Here is an 18,292-nt window from a genome sequence, read left to right as displayed (position 1 = left end):
CTTGCTTAGAACCAGCACTGAATTTGACCAACAATTAGCATAAATATTTTGTTAACTGAAATATTTGCAAATAGAGATCAGTGTTTAGAATTACTGCTGTTGAACCAGTGAGTGAAATTGTAATGGTGGTTTCTATGGAGATTGGTTAGAGAAACACTGAAAATGTAAGAATCGTTCAACATTTGTACATTTGGAACCATCTGCTAATGGCTAATATGGTTCGATAGACAAGATAAAGATTTAAAAATTTCAAAGAATAGCAATGAGAAACAAACAATAAAAGAAGAGACAAAATATAAATGCTTCAAGTTACTGTATTATGATATGATCATACTAGGACAATTTGCAAGTGGTGACACTACTGATCTCTCTAAGATAGAGTGCTCATTTTTTCTGACAATTATTCAACAATACTAATATGCAGAGACAGTAATTATTGTTAGTAGACAACTGTGTTGGAGGCTCAGCCTACATCTGAATCTTTGAAATATTTTCTTTCCCATGAAACAACACACTTATTTTTAACATTTTTACTTAAAACTGCTGCCTGTATATAGTACCACTTTTTAAATCTGGTTTAATTTTATCTTTATGATTTTCTGTTTTCAATCAAGAATGTGAAGCATTCTCATACATTTCACTTTCAAATCATCAACCTCATGTCTGAGATCTCCAAGAAGTTCAGTCCCCATTCTTTAAGCTACAGCTATTAAAACGTTCTTTTGGGGCTAAAATAATCTTTTGATTATTGCTGCTACAATAGACTGTTTGTATGTGCTAGTGCAGAATCAGGGCATGACAATTTTGAAATGATGGCCTTTGCAGAGCTAAACTAAAACTGTTTTGTGGTAAAAACAATGACTGCAGATGCTGGAAAGCAAATACTGGATTAGTGGTGCTGGAAGAGCACAGCAGTTCAGGCAGCATCCAACGAGCAGCAAAATCGATGTTTCGGGCAAAAGCCCTTCATCATGAAGGGCTTTTGCCCAAAACGTCGATTTCGCTGCTCGTTGGATGCTGCCTGAACTGCTGTGCTCTTCCAGCACCACTAATCCAGTATAAAACTGTTTTGTGTCTGTTCAGTTGGAATTGATCATACAGATGTGCCTGATGAAAAATGCTTCCATTCTCTAGTGAGGTAAGTATTGCAAATACTCCACCTTGTGGTCCTAAATAAAACATCCACCATCTTCTGAACTGTGAAAGCTGCAAAGCTGTTTAAATGTACAATGCCACATTTCCTGTAATTAAGTGAGGTTTTAAAATTGGTCTTTTTCAGCTCAGGGTCACTGTTCTTCAGACTGGCAGAGTGCCCTGTGTAGACTGCCCTTTTTATTGCTCCATGTGCAAAAGCAGAGCTTTGAACTGTCTCAGCCCGATATCCAGTGGCTCTGTGAATCTCATTATTTCTATCCACCTTCAATACCTGCCTCAAAACCATGACCTTTGCTCTCAACTTCCCCTAAATCTTTTCCTCTCGTCTCACCATCTGCTTCCCCTCCGCTAGAGATACTATATAAAAGCATGTTTCTGTTGTACATTATTTTGTTTTACCAAAATGAAGCAGATTGTTCTCTGCATATCTTTGGTGTCACTTATTAATCTTGTATATCAATCACTTACAGTTGTTTCAAGTATCTGATTTTACCTTAAGATCTGGATAACTGAGAACTACTAATGAGGCACAAGCGTTGACTTCATCTCCCTTGATGTAAGATAAATCCACACCACCAATGCGTTCTAAACCTTCGAAGACTTCATTACTCTGCCAGTCCTCAGTGTCGTGGTCAATCATTTGCTCTTTCAACTCCATCTGCTGCCTGTTCGAAGCAAGTCAAGGTCAGTATTTAAGCATTGCAGCTAACCATAAATAATCCATGATAACAAATTCAATGAAACATTAAAAGATGGATGTAGAAGCTTGCTAAAACTGGCAAGCCAATGTTGCCATTTGTCAATGCAGGCCAATGCAGAGGTGCTTGGTCTCTGTTCCTCGTGTACCTTTGTGGATTCATTTAATCAGATTTGGATACGCAGAGGAACAAATGTTCATAATGCAAGCTTTTCAATCCTTTTTTTTCTGAGCAGGCATTCCTCACTCACACAATGGAATAGTCAAGGCTTGGAAAAGTACCATTGTGCAGCATTCATTGAGCATCTGTCCCAAGTGCATGCTGAAGTTTAAAAAAATGAAATGGTACAGCTGAGATCTATAAATTCATGCAAGTATACATACTTCTTCAATAGGAAAGTGCTGTTAGATTTCAGGGTTTTTTTACAAGATTGAGGCATTATTTTGTAATTTCTTCAGGCACGTTTCTGAAAATTGGAACACTGCAGAATAAGAATGACATTCAGGAACAGCAAACATTAGGAAGTAGCAATAATGGGACGTATGTGACAAGAACTATATTCGAGGGATTTGTGTTGAGAACTCAGTAAATTATTTAGATGACAGGATGGGAAGTAAGAATGTAAAATAGTAGAATGGTTAAATGATAAGTCTTGGTCTTCTAGTTAAGGTATTGCAGTTAACAGGTAAATAAAATAACTCTTTGGCATTATAATACCAAATTGAAAAACTGTAGCATTACTAGGTAATTGTGATTTTGTGAAATTGCTGACACAGTAGAAAGTACATCTCACCCACATCATCCAGATGATTTACCATGCGGAATCCTCATATCTGGCAGGTTACTGCCTACTTTGGGCATTTGATCTTTGGTTTCTGGGGGATCCAAGGTTCATACTCTTACCAAGGGTACTAAACTTCACCCACCTCACAATCATCTAGAACAGTAATCAGCCAAACAAGTATTAAGAGAATCTGACTTTGTATATATCCACTAGTATGAGACATGTTGCCACTTCTCACATCCCCAGCTCAGTTTTCCTATATCCATCATCAATGTCCATTAGTGGCAATATCCAATGGGAATGGTTGCTAGGCATCTTGCCCTAAACATACAAAAATGCTCATGACACAGATGTCATGCTTTTTAAAGCCAAAGTTAGGACTGGTTTGTTGAAATGAAACCCACATCATCCAACTGAAAGCTTGCTCCTTCTGCACCTCTGGATCAATTTAAAATCTGAGCTTAAAGGAATATATTAATATTGTACTGCAATATAATTTTAACCAATATAATTTTAATAGTTTAAACAGATACTTCTTTTTTATACAGTATTTATCTTCCTAACAGAAAGCCACATATTCAAATTTGTCAGTGACACAAAGAGAGGTAACACTGTAAAACAACGCAGATGAACTCATAAATTTATAATGAAATATTAATAGTTTATGACAGTGGCACGTGGATTTCAATACTGCCCAGGCAATGTGACGTTATCCACTTTGAAACTAGAAAGAAGAGTATTTTCTATTTTAAAAAAAGGCTTGTGGATGTCACTGGCTTTGGCCCCTGCCATGATGTGGAGTTGCAGGTGTTGGACTGGGATGGACAAGCCTCCTCTCGCTTATCTCTCCACGCTTCAGCCTCACTGCCTTTATTCCTGATGAAGGGCTTTTGCCTGAAACGTCGATTTCGCTGCTCGTTGGATGCTGCCTGAACTGTTGTGCTCTTCCAGCACCACTAATCCAGTATTTGTTTTCCAGCATCTGCAGTTATTGTTTTTACCAAAGTTAAAAATCACACAACCCCAGGTTATAGTCCAACAGGTTTATTTGGAGATACAAGCTTTCAGAGTGCTTGTACTTTCAAATAAACCTGTTGGACTATAACCTGGTGTTTTGTGATTTTTAATTTTGCCCTTGACAGGCTTGCTAGGCCACACTAGAGGACAGTTAAGAATTGACCACTTTTCTGTACTTAGGCCAATACAAGTAAGGAGGACAGGTGGAGTTTTATTGCTGAGAGTGTGGTGCTGCAACAGCACAGCAGGTCAGGCAGTATCTGAGGAGCAGAAGAGTCAACGTTTCGGGCATAAGCCCTTCACCAGAAATGAGGCTTGCGGGTCGTGGGGAGAGCTGAGAGATAAATGAGAAGGGGTGGGACTGAGGGGGACGATTACCTATCACATGCGATATCTATCACATTCCCAACGACCTTCCCCCAGCCCCACCCCCTTCCATTTTTCTCTCCGCCCCCCGGCCCACAAGCCTCATTCTTGATGAAGGGTTTATGCCCAAAATGTCAACTCTCCTGTTCTTCAGATGCTGCTTGACCTGCTATGCTTTTCTAGAACCACACTATCGATTCTGATCTCCAGCATCTTCAGTTCTCACTTTCTCCTCAATGGGGTTGTATGACAGTCAATGATACTTTCATGGTCAACATTTCTATGGCTAGCTTTCAATTTCAGATTTTACTAATTCATTGAATTTAAACATATTTCCCCAGAACAGAAGGTTGGAACTCTGGATTACCAACTCAATGACATTACCACCATTCCACTGTCGCTTCTTCTAATTGTGAAAGCTTAAAAGCAGTGCAGGCCCTTAACCTTAGGGGTCCATACGTATATAGTATTAAAATATTGCATACAGGTATACATATATAAATGATTTGGATGTGAACATAAACGGTACGGTCAGTAAGTTTGCAGATGACACCAAAATTGGTGTGGACACTGAAAAAGGTTACCTCAGAGTACAATAGGACGTGATCAGATGGACCAATGGGCTGAGGAGTGGCAGATGGAGTTTAATTTAGATAAATGTGCATTTTGGAAAGGCAAGTCACAGTAGGACTTATACACCTAATGGTAAGGTCCTGGGGACTGTTGCTGATCAAAGCGACCTTACAGTGCCGGTTCATAGTTCCTTGAAAATAAAGTCACAGGTAGACAGGATAGTGAAGAAGGCGTTTGGTATGCTTGGCTTTATTGAGTATAGAGGTATTGGTAGCTGTGCAGCACATTACTTAGGCCACCTTTGGAATACTGCATTCAGTTCATGTCTCCCTGGTACAGGAAAAATGTTGTGAAACTTGCAAGGGTTCACAAATGATTTACAGGGATGTTGCCAGAGTTGAACAGTTTGAGCTATAGGGAGAGGCTGGATAGACTGGGGCTATTTTCACTGGAGCAGCAGAAGCTGAGGGGTGACGTTACAGAAGTTTATAAAATCATAAGTGTCAAGGAAGGGGCAAATAGCCAAAGTTTTTTCCCCAGTGTACAGGAGTCCAAAATTAGAGGGCACAGGCTTCAGGTGAGAGGGGACAGATTTACAAGGGACCTAAGGGGAAACTTTTTCACACAGAGGATAGGTGCCTGTATGGAATGAGCTGCCAGAGGAAATGGTGGAGGCTGGTACAATTACAACATGTAAAAGGCATCTGGACCGGGATATGAATAAGAAAGGTCTTGAGGGAAATAGGCCAAATGTTGGTAAATAGGACCAGATTAATTTAGACTACCTGATCGACATGGACGAGTTGGACCAAAGGGTCCGTTTCCCTGCTGTACATCTCTATGATTCTATGAGGTACAAGGAGGGATCCAAAAAGCTAACCAAATGCTGGTCTTATATCGAGAGGATGAGATTGCTTGGTGCTAGAAACTATGTTTTAACTGTGTTTCAACTGTAGCTCAAGTCCTATGTTCAGGATTGAACAGCATTCTTTGAGAATGATACTTTGCCCTCAAGGAATGTAGCTAATATTTACTAGAATGGCAGCTATGCTCCAGGGGTTGAATTACAAAACAATTACAAACCAGGGATGAATTCTGTGGAATCCATAAAGTAAAAGGGTTAGCTGATTAATGGTAATGATATTATAGACAAAGACAAACTAATGCTGCTGGCTAAAACTAGTGAAGGTTACTCCAAAGTTAGAGCCAAGCCTTTTATGAGCAAATTAAAGAAACACACCTACAAAAAGAGTTAGAAATTGGGAATTCACATTCACAAATGAGTCAAATGTTTATTTTAAATTGGATGGTCTTTGTTAATCAAAGGTATAAACAGATAATGGTTCAGAATCATGTAACTAAAATTAAATTGCAGATCCTTCAACAACGGAATATGCTCAAGGGGCTAAATGATCAACTTTTGTTCAATGATACGCATGTACACAAGACATTCCAGTAAAATACTGTAATGGTTCAATGTTGTCTTTTCCCCTTAAAATAAAATGCGAGAACACACTTCCTACTCAAGCCATATGATACTACATGTGTTTAACTTAATAAAGCAAATATGGGGACTCTCCTTCTCAACCTCTTCCCTCACCTGAGGTCTGATGGCCTTCACATTAAATCTCCACCAGTTGCTTCTCTCTCCAAAGAGAGCAGCCCCTATGGTCTGGTAAGACTATGGCGACACAACAAAGCAAATATATGGGAATGTTCTGTCACTTGCAAAATACTTGTTTATTTTGCTGAATATTCCCAAAACAACTTTGTTTTCAATATTTCACAAAAGGCAAACTGAATTGTGGTTTGGATATAAAATACGAGCATGTCATTTTTGGATTTTCTATTTCTACCAACTGGACACCAATGTTACAATTCTATTATATTACAGAATATGATCTGAGGAAGGGTCACCAGACAGAAATGTTAACTTTGATTTCTCTGCACAGATGCTGCCAGACCTGCTGAGCTTTTCCAGCAACTTCTGTTTTTTGTTTCTAATTCGCAGCATCTGCAGTTCTTTTGATTTTCACACATTAAGATAGTGGGTGAATTAAAATATTTGGGATATACAAAAAAATTCCTACAATTACTTGTGTGTTTTTATGAACGTGCATTCACATGGTCAAGTACAGGAAAACTTGCTGTGGAAATAAGAAGTTCATGAAAAGGCTTAAAAAGAAATGTTTAAAATAGAAAAGATAAAAATTTGGAAGCACACAGCAATTCATCAGCAACTGAAAGACTGACAGATTAATGGGATGATAGAGATATTGTGCAATACTCATCAGGAGAGGATAAACAGGTTAAGTCAATTTTTCTCTTGAAAGGAGAAGGCTAAGCATTGACCCAATAGAAAGTTTTATAAACTCAGATAGAATGTTTTCGTCACACAGCATTGCCGGAAAAAAAAGAATGTTTTTGTTTATGAGTAGAGTTGTAATCAAGTCATTTCTTTTTCAAGTCCAATCAAAATGTACTTTCTTTAAAAGTGTAAGTTAATAACATGTAATTTTAATCTTTAGTGAGCAAGGCAGAATCATAGCGGTTTACAGCATGGCAAGGATTTTTTGGCCCATTGTGTTCAGACCAAGCGTCAAGCACCTACCTACTCCAGTCCCATTTTCCAGCACTCAGCATATAGCCTTAATTGCTATTGCACTTCAAGTGATCATTTAATTATTTCTTAGATGTTGTGATGGTTTTCATCTCTACCAACCTTTCAGGCAGTGGGTTCCAGCTACCCACCTTCCTCTGGCTGGAAAATATTCTGCCTTAATTTCCTGCCTTTTAGCTTAAATCAATCCTAGTTATTGATTCCTCTCCTAAGGGGAATTTATTTTCCTAACTACCCTCTGTGCCCTTCATAATTTTGAACAACTCGTTCTGATTCCCCCCTTAACCTTCTCTGCCCTAAGGAAAACAACCTGAACCTATTTAGTCTCCTCTTTGGCTCGACTGTCCAGCACAGCTAACATCCTGATACATCTCCTCAGCACCCTCCAGAAGTGCACTCCAGTTGTGGCCTAACTAGCATGCTATTCAGCTCACTCATAACCTCCACAATCTGGTATTCAAGGCCTTAACTAATAAAGGCAAGTATCCCTTATGCTTCCTTACCCATCACATACACCTGTCCTGTTAGTTTCAAAGAGCTGGCACAGTAGCTCAGTGGTTAGCTCTGCTGTCTCACAACACCAGGAACCCAGGTTCAATTCCAGCCTCGGGCGACTGTGTGGGGGAACAAACAAAATTTACAGCCCAGGAATAGGCCCTTCAAGCCTGAAATTTGCACATACTCCCCATGTCTGTGAAGGCTTCCCCTAGATGCTCCAGTTTCCTCCCACAGTCCAAAGATGTGCAGGTTAGATGAATAAGCTATGCTAAATTGCCCATAGTTTTAGGTGCATTAGTCAGAGGGAAATGGGTCTGGGTGGGTTACTCTTCGGAGGGTCTGTGTAGACTTGTTGGGTCGAACAGTCTGTTTCCACACTGTAAGGAGTCTAATCTAATCTGTGGACATGTATTTCAAGGTCCCCCTAATGTTCCTACCATTCTGTGTTTTTGTTTTTACTGCTGTTTACCTATTATTTACTATCTATGCTACTTGACTATGTGTTCTGCCTGTATTGCTCGCAAGACAAAGCTTTTCACTGTGCCTTGGTACACATGACAATAAATTCAATTCAATTCATTCATCACTTTGTTAGTCCTTCCAAAAATCGTCACCCTGCCCGTTTCAGGATTAAATTACATTTGTCGCTGTTCTGTTTAATTGACCAGCCTGTGAGTTTTGTTCTGTGTTCTAAGGCTTTCTCTTCACTACTTACCACACCATCAATTTTCATGTCATCTGTGCACTTACCAGATATCTCTTACATTCACGCCAAGATCATTAATGTACACTACAAACAGCAAGGGAATACACAGCCCCTGAGTTACACTGCGGGACACAAGCTTGGAGTCACAAGGACAACCTTTGGCCATCACCCTCCAGTCACTAAGCCAATTCGAGATTTAGGATTAGTGGTGCTGGAAGAGCACAGCAGTTCAGGTAGCATCCGAGGTGCAGTAAAATTGACATTTCGGGCAAAAGCCCTTCATCAGGAATAAAGGCAGAGAGCCTGAAGCGTGGAGGGATCAACTAGAGGAGGGTGGGGGTGGGGAGAAAGTAGCATAGAGTACAATAGTTGAGTGGGGGAGGGGATGAAGGTGATAGGTCAGGGAGGAGGGTGGAGTGGATAGGTGGAAAAGAAGATAGGCAGGTATGACAAGTCATGGGGACAGTGCTGAGCTGGAAGTTTGGAACTAGGGTGAGGTGGGGGGAGGGGAAATGAGGAAACTGTTGAAGTCCACATTGATGCCCTGGAGTTGAAGTGTTCCGAGGCGGAAGATGAGGCGTTCTTCCTCCAGCAACGGATACAGTAAATGATATTAGTGATGTGCAGGTAAAACTTTGATGGATGTGGAAGACTCCTTTAGGGCCTTGGATGGAAGTGAAGGAGGAGGTGTGGGCGCAGGTTTTGCAGTTCCTGCAGTGACAGAGGAAGTTGCCAGGATGGGAGGGTGGGTTGTAGAGGGGGCGTGGACCTGACCAGGTAGTCATGGAAGGAACAGTCTTTGCGGAAGGCGGAAAGGGGTCGGGAGGGAAATATATCCCTGGTAGTGGGGTCTTTTTGGAGGTGGCAGAAATGTCGGTGGATGATTTGGTTTATGTGAAGGTTAGTAGGGTGGAAGGTGAGCACTAGGGGCGTTCTGTCCTTGTTACAGTTGGAGAGGTGGGGTCTGAGGGTGGAGGTACGATATGTGGACGAGATGCGTTGGAGAGCATCTTTAACCACGTGGGAAGGGAAATTGCAGTCTCTAAAGAAGGAGGCCATCTGGTGTGTTCTGGGAGCAGATATGGCGGAGGCAGAGGAATTGGGAATATGGGATGGCATTTTTCGAAGAGGTAGGGTGGGAAGAGGTGTAGTCCAGGTAGCTGTGGGAGTTGGTGGGTTTGTAAAAAAATGTCAGTGTCAAGTCAGTCATCATTAATGGAGGTGGAGAGGTCCAGGAAGGGGAGGGAGGTGTCAGAGATCGTCCAGGTAAATTTAAGGTCAGGGTGGAATGTGTTGGTGAAGTTGATGAATTGCTCAACCTCCTCGCGGGAGCACGAGGTGGCGCCAATGCAGTCATCAATGTAGCGGAGGAAGAGGTGGGGAGTGGTGCCGGTGTAATTACGGAAGATCAACTGTTCTACGTAGCCAATAAAGAGACAGGCATAGCTGGGGGCCATACATGTGCCCATGGCTACCCCTTTGGTCTGGAGGAAGTGGGAGGATTCGAAGGAGAAATTGTTAAGGGTGAGGACCAGTTCAGCCAAACGAATTAGTGTCGGTGGAAGGGTACTGTTGGGGATGTTGGGAGAGGAAGAAATGGAGGGCGTAATTTGCCAAATTGTTCTGGGTCCCAAAGGCTCTCAAATCTTAGTCTTCCTGTTGTTTAATGTACATTTGTAAAAACTGCATTAATGTATTATTGAAAATACAGAATACAATGAAAACTATTTTAAAAATTATTATTTTTATAATGGACTTTTTTGTGTTATAACTTTTGTTGGCTCAGCTGGCTGAAGGCCAATTTATTTACGTTGCACGCAAAACAAATACGTTGCTAAACTTCGGAGAAAGGCAGGAAGACGATCCAATGGGAACATAAATGCAATTGTGACCTGATTCTGTGCTGAATATTCACTGCAATATTTGTAGTATGAAGCATGCCTCCAGCACGTGATACTGGATTAAAATAAAAACCTATTCCTTCTCTATTTAACAGCGCATTTTCACTTCGGCTAGAGCTCTGCTAGAGATTAATAGAATTCAAGGGCACTGGGTTCAGCGCGGTATTCTGGGAAATGTAGTTTCTGGGTGGCACCAGCCTACAAATCCCAGAATGCAGCAGGATGCTGTCAGTTACTGACGACGATAACGATCACCGGCCGCAGTTCCTCTCCGTGTAAAAGACTCGTTTTGGTGGCTGACGTGTACTGGATCTGACGGGGGAAGAGGTTATTTTGTTTCCTCCTCCCCTTACCGGTTAAAAATAACAGCAGCAGGTTTAAGTGTACCTCTCCCACTCCCGAAGAAGCAACTCCCGATTCTTACACTCCCCCTCCAGCAACGCAGCCGCCATTGCTGAACCTGCACAGTGGAGAGCATGCGCATGCTCCTACTCTCTTTCCTTGCGAGCCTGGACTACTCCCCGTACAGCTCCCCCTTTCAGTGGGAGTCCGGCAGGTGCAGGTGTTGGACTGGGATGGACAAAGTTAAAAATCACACAACACCAAGTTATAATCCAGCAGGTTTATTTGGAAACACTAGCTTTTGGAGCGCTGTTTCTTCATCAGGTAGCTGTCGGACAGGATCATAGGACACAGAATTTCTAGTAAAAAGATCAGAGTGTCATACAACTGATGCAATGTATTGAACAAACCTAGATTGCAGTTGTGTTTTTCATCACTTAGAATGAGGTTTCAGATTTCGATCAATTAATATGTGAATCCCAGAACATTTTTCAAGACACAGTCCTGAGACACCTTAAGGTTTTGTAAAACAAATGACAACTTAGCTCAGACTGTGTTAAAGGTCAGAGTCTGTCTGTATCCCAGCCTTGAGTCAGACTGGTTCTATTTCCAAAGTAGGAATTTATAAAATGTCACCTGGACTGATTGCCTACAGATTGTGTGCTTTTTGAACAAAATAGAAAGTATCTGCAAATACAAATCTGCAAATGCAATTTCACCTCGTAGACTTATATGCGTGTGTGAGTGAGAGGGGGAGGGGGAGAGAGAGAGAGAGTGTGTGTGTGTGTGTGTGTGTGTGTGTTGGGGTGGGGGTGGGAAGAGTCCAACATAGAACATTACAGCACAGTACAGGCCCTTCAGCCCTTGATGTTGCGCCGACCTGTGGAAACAATCTGAAGCCCATCTAACCTACACTATTCCATTCTTGCCCATATGCCTAATCAATGACCATTTAAATGCCCTTAAAGTTGGCAAGTGTACTACTGTCGCAGGCAATGTGTTCCACACCCATACATAGAAAAGTAAAGGAATTATCTCTGCCATCTGTCCTATATCTATCACCCCTCGATTTAAAGCTATGTCCCCTCATGCTAGCCATCACCATCCGAGGAAAAGGGCTGTCACTGTCTAACCTATCAAACCCCCTGATTATCTTATATGTCTCAATTAAGTCACCTCTCAACTTTCTTCTCTTTAATGAAGACAGCCTCAAGTCCCTCAGCCTTTCCTTGTAAGACATTCCCTCCATACTAGGCAATATCCTAGTAAAACTCCCCTCAACTCTTTCCAAAGCTTCCACATCCTTCCTATAATGTGGTGACCACAACTGTATGCAATACCCAAACGTGGCTGCATCAGAGTTTTGGACAGCTGCAGCATGACCTGTGGTTCGAAACTCAAACCCTCTACACATAAAAGCTATACACTGTATGCCTTCTTAACAACGCTAACAATTTGGGTGGCAACTTTCAAGGATCTATGCGCCTGGCCACCGAGATCTCTCTGCTAATCTACACTACCAAGAATCTTACCATTAACCCAGTACTCAGTATTCCTGCAGCATATGCAGGATCAACTTTCCCAGGTACAGGTATAACTAAATACACTGTTTAAATTAAATCCATTTCAGTGATCAAAGTAGTTAAGCACCATTTAGGTCATTAAGCTGCCTCACCAGTCTGAAACTAGGCAGAAAATAGAATGCTGTCTTAAAGTTTTATTTGGTAATTTGTCACTCATTATGCCTCTACATTACAGATATAACTGATGGATAAAATTAATTAATCTTAATAGCATATTATGGAGTTAATTTGAAACCACAAACCACACTGATCTCCCATTTTATTGTCTTAAATCAAACAAAATGTGAAATTGTAATTCTGTTCACTTAAATAGAAATAAAATTAGCTGTTTTCTCTACACTTCCCTTTATTGGTCAGAGTATTGGGTACAGGAGAAGGGAGGTACAGAAAGTTGCGGCTGTACAGGATATTGGTTAGGCCTCTGTTGGAATATTGCGTGCAATTCTGGCCTCTTTCCTATCAGAAAGATGTTATGAAACTTGAAAGGGTTCAGAAAAGACTTACAAGGATGTTGCCAGGATTGGAGGATTGGAGCTATAAGGAGAAGTTAAATCGGCTGGAGCGGTTTTCCCTGGAGCATCGGAGGCTGAGGGGTGACCTTATAGAGGTTTACAAAATCTTAAGGGCATGGATAGGATAAATAGACAAAGTATTTTCCCTGGTGTAGGGGAGTCCAGAACTAGAGGGCATAGGTTTATGGTGAGAGGGAAAGATATAAAAGAGACCTAAGGGGCAATGTTTTCATGCAGAGGGTGGTACATGTATGGAATGAGCTGCCAGAGGATGTGGTGGAGGCTGGTACAATTGCAACATTTAAAAGGCATCTGGATGGGTATATGAGTAGAGTCATAGGAAAGGTTTGGAGGGATATGGGCCGGGTGCTGGCAGGTGGGACTAGATTGGGTTGGGATATCTGGTCGGCAAGATGAGTTGGACTGAAGGGTCTGTTTCCATGCTGTACATCTCTATGACTCTATGTTGAAGTTCTGCTTTTGTTTGTTTAAGATTTCCAGCATCCACAGTTCTTTGTTTTATATTAAAATTAGGTGCTTATTTGTACCCATTTTATCAGATTTGCAATAAACAGTAGCATAAGCTTGAATCATAATATTCACATACAAAAGACAATCTAAAACCAGAGCTGAATTGCAAATCTGAATTAGAGTCATAGAATCATACAGATGTACAACATGGAAACAAACCCTTCGGTCCAACTCATCCATGCCGACCAGATATCCCAACCTAATCTAGTCCCACCTACCAGCACTTGGCCCACATTCCTCTAAACCCTTCCTATTCATATACACACCCAGATGTCTTTTAAATAATGCAATTGTACCAGCCTCCACCACTTCCTCTGGCAGCTCATTCCATACATGCACCATCCTTTGTGAGAAAATGTTTCCTCTTCGGTCCCATTAAATCTTTCCCCTCTCACCCTAAAGCTATGCCCTCTAGTTCTGGACTCCCCCTCCCCAGGGAAAAGAGTTTATCTTTTCCACGCCAGTCATGATTTTATAAACCTCTATGAGGTCACCCCTCAGCCACTGACGCTCCAGCGAAAATAGCCCCAGCCTATTCAGCCTCTCCCTATAGCTCAAATACTCCAACCCTGGCAACATTCTTGTAAATCTTTTCTGAACCCTTTTAAGTTTCACAACATCTTTCTGATAGGAAGGAGGCCAAAACTGCATGCAATATTCCAAAAATGCCCAAACCAACATCCTGTACAGCCACAACATGACTTCCTGACTCCTGTACTCAGTACTCTGACCAATAAAGGAAAGCATACCAAACACCTTCTTCACTATCCTATCTACCTGTGACTTTCAAGGAACTATGAACATGCACTCCAAGCTCTCTTCATCATAACGTCTTTTGCAAATGAGGTGACACAGCAACATTTAATTTTGATACAAGTGATTCTCCACAGCCAAAAAACCCAAAGAATTGTGGATGTTGGAAATCAGAAATTACTGGAAAAACCAGCAGGTCTGGCAGCATCTGTGGAGAGAAAACAGAGTAAATGTTTTGGGTCCAGTGCCTCTCTTTCAGAATACGAATTGGCAATTTAGAATTACAGCAAAACGTTGATGCTTATTCTCCACAGCATTGTAGCTGCCACTGGAAAACCAGGAGAATAAGCATTCTATGTTTTGCTGTAATTCTAAATTGCTAATTGGTGTTTTACAGGGAAGTCGTTCGTATTTCTGTAATCTGAATCCTGTCGTTAACTCATCCATTCGGAATCAGTTTGCATTGAGCCAACACATCAATTACAATGTACTATCTTCAATCTGTTGGTAGTCATTTAGCTTTGAGTAATTTGAAGCAGAACATATGGTGAGTGTAGCACACTTCCAGGGCTCTTCAACTGGACCTTTCCCTATATTCTGTCTGGATCTGTTGGAGATATGCTCTAATTAACCAGTTCAGAGATGTTATTACACACCTCTGGAGCATATCAGACTTGAACCATGGCATCGTAGTCCAGAGATAGGGCCACAAGAGCCTTCTGGATCTGCTGTACATTGAACAACAGAGACCGATTGACGTTTAATGACAAAATCAAAGTAGTTTGACTGTGGTCTTAATCAGCAATTCTAACATGTTTAGTGTTCAGGCACCACTTGAGGTGATCACACAATTCAAGAAATCAGTAATTCCATACAGTAGTAACTTTACACCACACTGAGCATCTAGTACAGACCTACAAAAGGAAACAAACCCATTGCTATGTTATGAAGAAAGATAATTTTAATTTTGGTAAGAACAAAGGATCATGGAAAGAGTGGATAGGGACAATTGGTGAGGGAGTCCAGGATATGTGGTCATGCCTTTAAAATCAGAGTTATTCAAGGTAGAAGGAAATACCTCCTCAAAGGATGGCTCAAATAATTAATCACCCTCCCATTAAAAAAATAGTGAATACTAACTCTGAGTTTTTTTTAAAAAGGGAGTTAGGGGATTATGGAGCCAAAATGGGTAAATGATATTAGGATACAGATTCCCCTGATTTCATTGAATGGTGGAATACCATCAAGGGAATTGAATGGTCTCCTTGTGCTCATAGTTTCTGAAATTTTCTCCTTAAACCCCTCAACTTATAAACTATTTTCAGAAAGTTACTCATCCCTCTCTCAGTAATTCCTTTACGGGATAAACTCCCCATTATTTTCTAATTCCACTGTGTGTAAACAGGCCATTTAGCCCATCGAGTTCACACTGACCCTCCGAAGAGCATCCCATCCAGACCCACCCCATAGCTATCCCTGTATGCCTGCATTTCCCATGGCTAACCCACCTAGCTTGCACACCCCTGGATACTACGGGCAATTTAGTACAGACATTCCACCGAACATACACATCTTTGGTCCGCGGGAGGAAACTGGAGCACCCAGAGAAAATCTACGTAGACATGGGGAGAATGTGCAAACTCCACTCAGACAGTGGAATTGAATCCAGGTCCCTGGCGCTGTGAGGCAGCAGTGCTAACCACCAAACCACTGTGTTAAACTGCATGATTTAAGTTTAATTTTGTGACTTATAGAAGTAAACATAGGTCACTGCAGAAAAACAAACATAACAAAAACTTTTAAGCATCACATGTATCAGTTGCTAGAATTTAAAATGCAGTTTGTTGTTGTGAATTTATGCCGCCATCTACTGTCCTTTACTTGCATTACTGCACTGATATATATCCTGCACAAAGGTTTGGCAGTTTTTTTTATCCTCAAATGGGATGTGAGCATCACCAGCTGGTCAACATTTACTGCCCAGTTGCCCTTGAGAAGGTGGAGATGAGCTACCTTTTTGAATTGCTGCAGTCCATGTGCTGTTGGTAGACCGACAATGTCCTGGGGGAGGGAATTCCAGGATTTTGACCCAACACCAGCAAAGGAACAGTGATATATTAAACAAGATGGATATCCTAGGGCAACCAGGGCTTATTGTTCTATATTTGCACTGACTGGTGCAAACGTGATTTAGCAGCAGAAGTAGAATATTCAGCCCCTCAAGCTGCTGTACTACTCAACAGGAGAAAGTGAGATTTGCAGATGTTGGAGATAGAGTCGAGAGTGTTGTGCTGGAAAAGCACAGCAGGTCAGGCAGCATCCGACAGAGCAGTTGAATCGACGTTTCGGGCATCAGCCCTTTCATCAGGAATTGTACCATTCAACAATATGATGGCTGATCTGCCCCAGGTGTCAATTCTTCTTATATGCCAGTTCTATTGCCCTCAATCCCCCAATATTTCAAAACTCTATCTACCTACTCTTTAAAGATTTTATTCCAGTCTCCACTACTCTCTGAGGTAGACAAGTCCAGATGTTCACTACCCTCTGCGAGAAGAAATCAGTTTTAAATGGGTGTCCCCTTAATGTATGACTACATCCCCTAGTTTATGATTCTCCCACTAGCAGAAACATGTCAACATCTATCGGTCAAGCCCTCTCAGAATATTGCAATTTACAAATCAAAACATTTCAAATCAAATCATTCTACTAAACTGTAATGAATATTTAATGCAATGCATGTACCTGATAGTCAACCTCTTAATCTCAAGAATCAGCCTACTGAATCTCTTTCAAACAGCTTCCAATGCCAGTACATTCTTAAATGTGGGGATCTAAACTGTACACATATTCCAGCTGGAGCCTCATCTTGTACAGTTATAACAAAAACTTCCCTAGTTTTAAACTCCAACCCCCTAGCGATAAAGGCAAAATTCAATTTGCTGCCTTAATTACTTGCTACACCTGCATGTTAATCATTTGTATTTCATGGACAAGAAAACTCAAATCCCTACATGCTTCACCTTTTTGGAGAACCTCTTCATTTTCTAAGTGTCCAGCTATAACCTTCTTAACGATCTAATACCTTTGCCACAACAAACATTAAGCTAACTGGCCTATAGTTTCCTGTTTCCTTTCCCTCTTAAACAGGGGGATTATATTTGATACTTGCCAGTTTTTGTTTGTTGAACTTAATGAATTTTGAAGACTCAACACCTTATTAGCCACCTCCTTTAAAATCCTGAGATAAAATCAATCCGGACTTGAGGATGTGGCAGCACACAGCTTCATCAGTTTGATCTGTACTGCTCTCCTAGTGATTGTAATTTCAATATGTTTCTCTCTCCCTTCCACCTCCTCATTTATAGATATTAGTGATTTTTTTTTAGATCCTCTACAGAAGCAAAGTGTTTGTTCCTTTCATCAGCCATTTCCTTCTCTGTGATTAAGTCCCCATTCTCTAGTTGAGCAACAATCGCTTCTTGCTCTTTTCCTCTTTACATATTTGTAGAAAATCTTTGCTTTAAAATTCATAGCTTGCTTGATCTCATGCTTTAATTTCTTCTGATTCATCATCACTTTCTATTGTTACATTCTGTCAAACCATTTGACCTGAGATTCAGCTTTGCCCAATTATACCCTTTTCCTTAAGTTTGATGCTTTCCTTAACTTCTTTTGTAAACCATAGATGCCGAGTCCTTCCTCAGAATTTTTCTTTTTTGTACTAGTATACTTCTGAATATTCCAAAATAGCCCCTTAAAAGTCTGCCACTGATTCTGCATTGATCTATTCCCTAATCATAGTCCAGTTCATTTGGGTTATCTCAGCTTTTGTACCCACATAATTGCTTGTATTTAAATTAAAGATATATATTTTAGTCCTAACCTTCCTGTATATTAACACGTTGTAAACTTTACTCATATTGTAATTATTAACATCTAGGAGTGCCTTTACAGGGAGTAATTAGTTAATCCTGTCACATTACACAATACGAAGTTTAGTATAGCCTCTTCTCTGGTCAGTTCCATGCTGCTCTAAGAAACTGTCTCAGAAGCATCCTATCAATTCCTCATCCATGCTACCATTGCCAATTTGATTTTTCCAATTTGTTTATAAAGTAAAATCACTCATGCTTATTTCCATTCCTTTATCACAAGCACCCAGTACTTCTTGTATCCTTTCTATAAAGTATGGTTGCTGTTAATTGAACACCACTTCAGTAAACTAGGGCTAATTTGTAATAAAGGAGATG

General features: G+C 40.9%; 1 protein-coding gene across 5 annotated transcripts in view; it reads right to left on the bottom strand.

Moving 5' to 3' along the window:
• LOC140464073 (endonuclease V-like) overlaps nucleotides 1-10,788 on the bottom strand; it is a 113,167-nt gene extending 102,379 nt beyond the window's left edge. For all 5 annotated transcript variants that reach the window (XM_072558750.1, XM_072558751.1, XM_072558754.1 and 2 more), the window contains exons 1-2: nucleotides 10,706-10,788; nucleotides 1,649-1,820 (exon numbers count right to left, since the gene is read on the bottom strand). In XM_072558750.1, the coding sequence (XP_072414851.1) occupies nucleotides 1,649-1,820; nucleotides 10,706-10,770 (237 nt within the window). In that variant the 5' untranslated portion in view covers nucleotides 10,771-10,788. The remainder of the gene's footprint in view (nucleotides 1-1,648; nucleotides 1,821-10,705) is intronic.
• Nucleotides 10,789-18,292: the final 7,504 nt, after the last annotated feature.

Source organism: Chiloscyllium punctatum, chromosome 39, assembly GCF_047496795.1.
Source record: "Chiloscyllium punctatum isolate Juve2018m chromosome 39, sChiPun1.3, whole genome shotgun sequence".
NCBI lineage: Eukaryota > Metazoa > Chordata > Chondrichthyes > Orectolobiformes > Hemiscylliidae > Chiloscyllium > Chiloscyllium punctatum.
This window is presented reverse-complemented; position numbering and strand designations above follow the sequence as displayed.